Genomic DNA, 10,207 nt, shown 5'->3' with positions numbered 1-10,207 from the left:
TCCTTTAAATATAACTCCACAATGGAAGTCCACTTCGGGCAAGAAAACCTCAGGTGAGTTGATGAGTGATTAAACCATCTACGCCTAGAGAGTTGTCTATCTCTGACCCAACATGAGGGCTCTGAATTCAGCTATTTGCACATTAATTCATTCAACAAAAATTTTCTGATGCCAAGCATGGGAATTACCAAGGCGAACAAAGCAGTTTCTGTTCTCAAAGAGCTCAGAGCCTAACAGGGAAAACACCCCCGCAAACCAAATTCGTAATAAATGAGTTAAGTACACCAGCCAAGGCGCGTAAAGTTTTCAGAAGAGACTTCCGAACTGGGGAAGTGCTACAGGTTCTGCTGAGTTATAATTTACTCGTGTCCACAGAGCAGTTTTAGATTTAACTTCTTAGGAAACGTGCAGATGCTTTAAAGCATCTGAGACATTTCCCTTGCATCACTGAAAATGTGACCCTTCCTCTTAATTCCAGGACGTGGATGGCAGAGAGATCAGAGGGACTGCGCTGAGGTTGACTTGCAGAACAAGGCACTTAAGACTCTGCCCCTTGGCTCTCCCAAACCACTTGGTGACAAGACAACAATAAAGGAAGAATAATGCTAACAGTCGTGGGGTTTGCTTACACATTAACAGCTAACTAGTGCCCTCCTTACATGAGCCCACAGTCACATAAGTCAGTAGCTGGGGAAGTTGGGAAAACCACAACGAAAAGACTGAAAGACCCACACTGGACCAGGGGTGTTTTCTTACAAAGAGATGACATCCTCATCAGTAGCAAGTGCTGAAAACCCAAAGAATGACTGAAAGATAGGAGGGGTGGGCATTTGAGAAAGGAAAGAGATGTTTTTGAGAGTGAGAGGAAATCCCGATACACCAACCTCACCCCTCTCCCCCCAAATCTCTAGGTCTCCTTTCAGCCAACTCCCTCCTGCCTGGGGAATCTGGCTTCATTCCAGTGGCAGTGCCCTAATGTGCTACGCCAAAAATAAAACAAAGGATGCCATTCATCTTATTTTTCAACAACTGGTTTCTTAGTTTAGAAGAAAAACTTGGCAATCATAAAGCTAAGTTTTTTATTTTTATATATTTTCTTTTTAGTGTCAAAATAAACTGAAAGAGGAAAAAAAAAAAAAAAAAAAAAAACCTTGCCCAACGGTAAGAAAAGAAAAATACACAAAACCCTTCAGAGCTCAGTCGGCCACACACTGCCATTCGACTGACACCACCAAGGCATGGAATGCAACACTCCCAAACTCTCATGGTCCCAAGAGCTGCTTGCCTTCTGCTGCTGTAAGATGTGGCTACTTAGGAAAATCCAAATAGGCTCCCAGTGTTAACTATGTTGCATATTTACTTTAATCAAAGTGACATTTCCCAGATGGTGTCATCCAGAAAACCTCATCTGAAATGGGGAGCATAAGAGAACTAAGTTGCACATTCCAGGGAAAATTGGATACAGGTGTTTCCCCATTTTAAGATGACTCAGTTTACAAAAATACAGAACTATGAAACGGATGCACTTATGGCATGAAAACCACCACACCTCACCTTGGGAATGGGCACCTGGTACCCCAAAATGGGTACCAGACATCTGTATGAGGGAGTGAATGAGTAAATAATAACATCTTTCCAGGACCAACGCAGAACCCTAACACTCTTGGGGATGAATTCTGAGCCTAATGTTTTGTGTTCCCCGACACCTCCTCTGCCTGGGAGGAGGAAAAGTGAGAAAATGTTTGAAGCAAGAAGCTGTCCTAAGGTGCCTCAGGAAATTAGTAAACCTAAAGGAAATAATTCACCAGCTGCACATGCTGAGCCCCTATACTGTAAGCAAAAGAGCTTCCCTCATGGAGGCTGAAACACAGCGATAACACTCCCTTTAATAATTCAATAATTGTGATATGGGCTATGAAAGAAAGGAAGGATGAGCATGAATTTTTTTATATATATAAATACATAGAGAGAACTAACCTGGAAGGAAATGTCTCATAGCTTCAGAAACTAGAGAACAATGTGTAAAAAGCATGAACTTTAGAAAGGTCAGACCTAAACCTGGTTCTCCAACCTACCAGCTGTATGATCTCAAGGTAATCTCTCCGAGCTTCAGTTTCTGCACCCCTACAGCAGGAATAATAAAAATCTCAGATGGATGTTGTGAGGATTAAATAAGATAATGTACAAGTCAAATACACAGAGCACATGGGCGGGTAGATCCCGGTTCGGTGAGGCCTGAAACTCGTACAGTATTAAGTGCCATCTTCAAGAAAACTAATCAGATGGTGACAGATGTTAACTGGACTTGCTGTGGTGATCATTTTACAATACATACAAATAACAAACCAACCAACATGTCATACAAGTGAAACTAACATAATGTCATGTCAATCATACCTCAAAACTAAATAAATGAAAAATAAAAAATAAGCTCATAAGTGAATTTAGAATGAGAAAATAAATCACAATAAATTGCACATTTTAAAAGCAGAGAAATATAATCACTATTATAAATTCTTAAAAAATAACATGACATTTTTATGAATTATTCTATCATACTTCTCTACATGTTTTCCACGTTTTATGGCAGCCTACCTTTTGGTCACCTATTCAAATGACAATGATTTGTCATTTATGTAAAGAGAATATAAAGTGAACTCATTCTTTTTTCTAGAATGGTTGATAGAAATCCATTTGTAATTATTAATGTTTCGAACACAACTTCCCACACAGACACACTTGCTCTTTGTAGTTCTACCAGAGATTTGTTTCCCCCCCAAAACAGGCATTTTGAGCAGTTCTATTTCATATGATTGTCATGAAAAAATGAAGTAACCTAGTGTATTTACAATTGTACACACTGCAGCAACACATCTATTTCTGCAAAACAGAGTTTCTGTTTGGGATGGGCATTATTAAGAACCACATCCTTTGCTTACAGTTTTACACTACTAAGAACTGCAAAGATTTTCCACAGACTAGCCTGTTTTTCCTCCTGAACCTTGTTTTTCCTCCACAACTTACGTATTTCTGGTGCTGGCACCAGAGGACACATTCATCTGTGACAGTCCTCTGGCCCTGCTTTGTGGTGAGCCATCACAGAGGGCGAGGGGCTTCCTGGAGGCCCTCCCTCCACTGGAAGAGTTGGCACAAACTTAACTATGGATGCAAGTGACTGCGAACCACATACATATATCCTGCTAAATCCAATTATCCCCAGCTCAACTTTCCCTGTAACTGGGTCCAAAAACGCCCATGGCTACTCCTTGAACCAGCTATGTAATTTGTGGGACTCAATGCACATGAAAATGAGGGTCCTCTTCTTAAAATGATTCAGAATCTTGATGATAGCAAGCACAGAGCACCGTGCTGCCGCCCAGGCTGCAAGCCCGTGAAGCTGGCCCTGGTCACTCTACTGCCACCTGTCAGGAGAGGACGTTTAGTAGAGAAGTATAATTGGGAACAGACAGTAGTTTCAACAAACTGTGGCGAAAACAGCATGCGTTTGCCGGTTTTACAGAATCGTACAACCTTATGAGCTTACAAGCAGGGCCTGCCCCAGGCCTCACCAGGGCTTCTTGTGAGTGGGGGTCCCTGTGGCTTATGCGTTATCAGCATCGTGGGCACCACTAAACGGAGTAGGTGCTCAACAAATACTGGAATGACCCAGAAGAGACAGTGCCGTCGAGCCAACAAGACAAACGAGAGACGACTAAAACACGGCCACAAGTCAGTGCGTCAAGTCCAAAAAGCGTTACTGCATGAAATGTGGGGATGTGAGCTCAATGCAAAAGAAATAACCCAGTGACTCCACCCGGTCAGGCAGTCCTGAGTCCTGGGGGCGTGGCGGCACCATCCAAACCCACCTGGTCCTGGCTGCAGTTCTGGCACCATCTGGTGGCAATCCTCCTCCCTAAATCAAAACTGAGGGGGACCATTTGAGATCCTGTGGCTGACTTGGCTCTTTCGGGACAGTGGCAGTGATTTCAGGAATCTCTTAATTAATTGGAGCAAGTTTTATGCTTCAGTCTGGGAAACTCAGCAGGGAGAAATCTAGGGACAGGGGGCTTCATCCACATCCGCTCCCTCGCTGATGAGGCAGGGTTGCGTCCCGGAGCACAGAGTCGGGCCTGCAGATGAGGAGTGACAGTCCAGGGCGAAGCTATGAAACTAGGCGCTGATGCATCTCCCAGATACAGGAAGGAAGAAACGGGCAAGGATCCAGTATATTCTAGCTGTGTCAAAGACAGATCTGGGTGAAATTTTAAGTGAGGAAAGAGTGTAGAAGTGCTGGAAAGAGTCTTAGGTCTGGAAGAGATGTCAGCGCTCTGAGGTGGCCTATCCCACAGCAGCACCACAGAAGGGGAGGGTCAACCAACTGGGCGTCCAAGTCTAACCAGATCACGAGAAACGAAACACAAAAGCTGACCAGGCCTAAGAGGAGAGGCCTGGAGTTCTGAGGATCCGGGTTGCTGTATTCAGGGTTCGAGTGGTGACAGAAGTCTACAGGATAAGAGATATGGTAGGAAGAGGCTCCTGGTTGACCCAGCGGGCTAAAAAGAACATGGGTAATCATATTACTTCCCAGTCACCTACTCCAGAGAGCTGTGGAAATCACACAAGGTACCTGACACTAGGAATTCAACAGAAGGTAGCCACTATTAATGGCGCTAAAAGGGTTCACCAAAGACTTCTGTTCCGGTATGTTTCTATTTCATCTTCCTTTTATCCTTGAGAAATACTGGTGTGGATATGGTGACAGAAGATGAACTCTGGAATGTAAGTTTGGGACAGCGAGTAATAGCAATTACCAAAAATTCTTTATACTCACCAGAAACAAAACAGTAGGTCATTACTAAACTGTATCAGAAACAATGATGACTTTCTCCCAAAGAAATTGGTCTTCATGAAGATACAGGCACCTAAGAAGTTAGGTAACAGTGACTGGCCACATGTGGGGTTTCCTAAGAAAAAGTTAATAGGACGCTACACAGAAGGTTTGGGAAAGGTGTTTGGCTGGGAGCCCACCATCAGCTGAAAACCATCATCTACCTGGAAGGGGTGGGTGGGCACAAAAGGAAAGACACATAACTGTGATAACAGAAAAGAATTTCAGTTTTAAAATTACATTAGCCCACGCTTTTAATTGTAGAATAAGTTAGTACACGAAAGGCATTCATTGGAAAACTCTGCCCGATAACACTCCCACCCTTACCCCCGATCAATATTCAGACTCCCTATTAGCTGAAGGAACAGCAAGACTGTCAAAGAAAACACAGGATCTGACAATAAGAGAAAAATAATAAAGAAATTATGAGAATAAAATGCCAATGAGAAGAGAGGGCGATAATCTTCAATGGGCTGCTTTTAATAAAACTATATTCAAGCCGGATATTTTCTGCCTTATTCTCCCTCCCTTCGATTCAGTCTGCTGAGTTCTCCTCCTGACACGATCCAGTCAGGGAGCCAGAAACCCCATGAAGTATTTCAAAAGACAGAACATAAAAAAATGGGTCAACCAAAAGTTGTTGGAGAACCCAAAGAGCAAAGACAGAAAACGGTACCCCAGACACACAAGGGCAGGAGTCAGTACGCCCTAAAGCTGCAGGCACAAAGGGAGGAGGAGACTGGGGTCCACAGAGCCTAGAAGCTAGGGGAGAGCCCTGGAGTGGAGCCCAGAGCCGGGGCTCAGCGGCTGCTGGGGCCCCTGGGGAACAGGAAGAGGGCAGTTCTGAAAGCGTCAGAAGAAAAGCAGGAGGCTGGGGAGCTACTACTCTCAGTTCCAGAGCCACTGCGGCAGGGTGGCTGTCAGCAGCAGGAAGCGACGAGGAGAGCGCAAGCCCCTCTCCGCCTGCCCAGCCAGCACCGGGTCCTGGCCCAGCCCAACAGGAAACCAGCTGGCAAGGAGGACTATGGCCTGCAGAGTCCCCAGGGTCCACGGCAGCGTATGGAAGGGCAGGCGTGTGGCTGAGCTGGACGACGTACACGCTACACGTTTAGAAAAAGGAATTGATTCCATGCTTAGGTCTCCGACTCACATCTTCATTTATGAGCTAATCTGTCTCAAAATACTGCGCACAGGGACAAAAGAAGTGGCGGGGTTATCCGGGGTCAGAGAGAGTCCAACAGACCCACGCTCCCCGGGATCTTTTCTCACACCCTAGAGAAGGAGTCAGATTCTGTCCTAATTGCTCTTACCTATGAAAAATGGGCTCCTATGCAGCCATATGCAGGCCTGCTTAAAACAATAAGCTTCGCTAACCCCCGAGCACAACATTCTCCGGGAGCCTGGTCTGGACGCTTATCAAACAGTTCCTGAGCCGTTCTCTGAAGTTTCTGGGCGCGTACAAACAACAGAGTCAAATAAATGCCTTTTAAAAGCAAGGCCGTGGAGCACGTACCCTGTCCATGAGATCCTCACATCCCCACAGAGTAAACAGTAACATGAGAATATTTATACTAAACAAAATTGTATATCAAGCCTGCTTTGGCTCAGCCAGAGGGAATGATAAATTCCTTGCAGATTCTCATAGAGCGGTCCTTTGCGGGCCACGGACGCCACTTCCAAGACAGTACGAACCAATTACAGAGCAAGGCTTTTCATTATGTTGAGGAATGAAAATATCACCCCCCGCCATTTTGTTTTTATATTTTACAGTTATATTTTATTTAGCCCACCCCTTGCTCCTTACGTGGAAATAATTTTAATTTATTATTGAGTCAAGCCCAAATTCAGGAAAAAAAGGACAGCCCTCCCGCCCCACCCACAATAATGACATCAGGAGTCCTTATCACCCTCAGAGCCTAGCTTTCCGCTTTCCTTGTCCTTCCTCTAAGAGACTAAAACTTGAAGTTTAAAGTGGGATAGAGGAAAAACACTAAAGACTTGATGAACTGTAAAATCTATTTGCCCACATCGATTCGGTCCTATTTGCAACTGGCACAAGCCACGGGCAAAGCCCTCTGACAGGAGCCAGAGGTTAGACAAGCAAGGAAGCCACACTCCATACAATGTCCACTTTGTGGTCAGACGAAAAGAAAAGTACTGCCGAAACATTCCCACAGACGGTCAGTTTGTTTTTTTAAGAGGCCAATAAGAGAAAAGGTTAATAGGAGTCAGGCTGTTTCTTAGCTCATTTTGTCAGATTTTCTCAACCCAATTTGATAATCCTTGGTTGTTAGAGATCCACTCTGGCTACTTCTGCCAGCTCCCACGTAGAAATAGCTGGTGATACACCCTGCATCTGTCCATAGGCTAAACCTTCAGGAACTCACAGCTGTTTCAGATTTTCTAGAGAACCATGGTGGAGCAAGGGAGAGGGGGAAAGGGAAAGACAACAGAAAGAAAAGGGGAATTAGAGTATCAATGGGAAGTAAGAAATGTGACTGTGCTGGTTTTGAAAATTATTTAACAAAAATAGTAAGTTATTGTTTTTAAATAGACAGATGAATCAAAGGCCAAATTTAACTAACTCTATTTTAAACCATTAACTAAACCCCACATGCAGTGCCAGAGTCCATCATAATAGATTAAAAGGGAAAAATGGGTCTTATATGTTTGTACACTTCAACAGATACTAGAAATTTGCCAACATTTTATATAGAAAGCCTTCGTAAAATGATCTTTCTTGCTTTTTTTTAACTTTTCTGAAATTAATATATACTTTTTTAGTAATTAATTGTGGTAAAATACACATACCATAAAATTTACCATTTTAGCCATTTTTAAGTACAGTTCAGCAGCATTTAGTACTCCCATTGATGTGCAACCATCAGCACCATACATTTCCAGAATTTTTTTCAACTTCAAAAACTGAAACCCTGTGCCCATTAAATGGGGGTTTGGTTTTATACAGGCCTTACTCGAAGCCAGTGGTCTGGAATGCAGTGATAGAAACCTGAAGAGGCTAATTCACATAATTAGCAAAATCAGTGAACTCCTCCTACAACCCCAAATGACCCAGTGGCATGAGGTGCTTTTACCCGCTCTCATCTGTTTAACATTGATGCCCAAAACCGAACCAAAGCTCTACAACACATCTGTAAGAGTACGAATAATATATTTCATTTTCACCTTACAGACTATCAAGTCCTTCCATTTTATTCCCCCAGAATACAGCCCTTGATCAAAGGGGGAACTATTTTCCCTACTTAACAGGTAATGGAATTATGGTTACATGGAGGGTGAGGCAAGGACCAGAACCCACGTCCCCTAATCCAGTACTCACCCTACTAGGCCATGTGGCCTCCACCAAAGTAAGAGAAGAACAAAGCGTTTCTGCTTCTCAGCTCTCACAGACTGAGAAATTGGCCCACCGGGTCTAAACGGAGAACATTTGCTCTTCACCACAGCAATTAGACTTCTAGCTGACTGAAAACCACACCTGGTCCATCATTTCTCTTTGTTGTATTTATATTGACAGTGAAAAGAAAACACCCACAGAATCATAATTCTGGAACAAAATTAATTTGCAATCGTATTCAAGAATCAAATGTAAGTTAAATAAAGATAGGTGACTAAATCCTGTAAGAGTTCAACCTCTTTTTTATTTTTTTACTCATTAAAATAAATTCACATTTATGTTCTTACTAGACAAGACCATAATCTTTCTTGCTAAACAAAGTCAATGGAAAAAATTCATTTCTTTGTGCCTTATGGAGAGAAAGCACCTGGTACTAAAGCAATATAAATACTAAGGATTTACATAAAATTGCCAGAATCAACAAGTGGCTTCTTTTAGTTCATAAAGAGGCTAGGTATTTTGATTTCTTTCAAATAAAATCCTTCCACTGATACCCTCCTCTGCTCAAAAGCAATACATTCCCTAAACCTTCAGATTTTCCATTTAAATTCCAAAAGAGATAAACATAATTCCTTGAAGTCATGCCCAATACCATCATTCCATCTCCCTATATAAACACTGAAAAATTAGACAAGTCTGGCTTTTTGGAATTACCTCTAAAATGAACAATAGGTCATCCTAAAAGTGGGAAGGTAAAAACGGGCAATGATGCTTTGAAAAATGAACTTCATTTTCTAATTCTCCCCACACTTTAGTCACTTAGTGCTTGATCTTTTAAAGTGTATTTTTTAAAAACATGACTACTCAAAAAATGAGAGTTGAATACAGGACTTGGGAATAGAGTTCAGGGAAATCAAGTAAGTGCACACCTGTTTTTAGGTTTGTTCACGATAAGGAAAGGTAGTCCAGCAACCATGGCCATCTTATCCATCCAATTCAGAAAGGCTTTTAAGGTACACAAGGACATAAACCTGATACAGAGTAGGTTCTCACGAAGTTTTAACAACTAGAAATACCTTAGGGCGATTACAGACAAGCGATAAACACCTGTTTCTGTTGAACAGAGAATTTTCCACTACACAGCTACAACCAAGCTCTTTGTATCTTCTTTTCATCTTCATCAGCAAAAAGAAAACGTTGTCATGATTGATGTCTTCCTTAAAATTTAAGAGAAGCCTTAGATTGGATCACATAAAAATACTTCCCTCCCCATATCTTCCAGAATTCCCCAATACTTTCTTTCATAGCACATTTGGCACAGTTCTTACGTTCTTAGGGTGTAAATCCAATCAATGCTCTACCAATTCCCTGGTCTCTCACGGACTTTTTAACTTGAGCTTCTATGTAATTAGGATACATAAGAAACATGATCCCATGATCACTGTAGGCCGTGTATTGAGAGCCTTCTGAGGTTTCTATAGCGTCTTGGTCTCTAAAACACTCTACACTGAAAACTATCTCAATCTTCCCTTCATGAGGAAAAGTCATTGTTTGGACACCCTTCAATCCATTGGCTTTGGAACCCCGAATGGCACTCGAGATCTCTTTTCCCAAAGCCAAGTCTCGGGCGTCTATGGCAACACTGCATCCTGTCGCATACGGGCTGGCTCTGATGTGCAGGGCATTAGAGAGCATGTTAATCAAGCAAAGCAAAGCCCTCATTTTTGAAGATTTTATCCTTTAGCCAATATCAACCCAAGGAACTTCCTTTACTTTATTTGAAAATAGTTCAAATATTCCTCATTATGAACTCCAGAATTTTCTAAAGGTTATTTATTTGTTTATATATAACAGAGCTATATTTGAGCTAAGGCAGAAACTTTAATCTACTCTAAAAGTACCTGAAAGACACTTCTTCTGGAATAGTTAAAAAGATTCCAGACCTTCTAAAATATCACCAGAAA

General features: G+C 42.3%; 1 protein-coding gene across 1 annotated transcript in view; it reads right to left on the bottom strand.

Annotated features, from left to right (window-relative positions):
• Positions 1–6,886: 6,886 nt before the first annotated feature.
• The window catches only part of FTCDNL1 (formiminotransferase cyclodeaminase N-terminal like), a 40,982-nt gene continuing 37,661 nt past the window's right edge, over positions 6,887–10,207 (bottom strand). Inside the window, 1 exon segment of the mRNA XM_032860141.1 lies at positions 6,887–7,291. Coding sequence (XP_032716032.1) covers positions 7,272–7,291 — 20 coding nt within the window. The 3' untranslated portion in view covers positions 6,887–7,271.

The sequence above is a fragment of the Lontra canadensis genome, unplaced genomic scaffold (genome assembly GCF_010015895.1).
Source record: "Lontra canadensis isolate GAN:19392208 unplaced genomic scaffold, GSC_riverotter_1.0 scaffold18, whole genome shotgun sequence".
Taxonomy (NCBI): domain Eukaryota; kingdom Metazoa; phylum Chordata; class Mammalia; order Carnivora; family Mustelidae; genus Lontra; species Lontra canadensis.
This window is presented reverse-complemented; position numbering and strand designations above follow the sequence as displayed.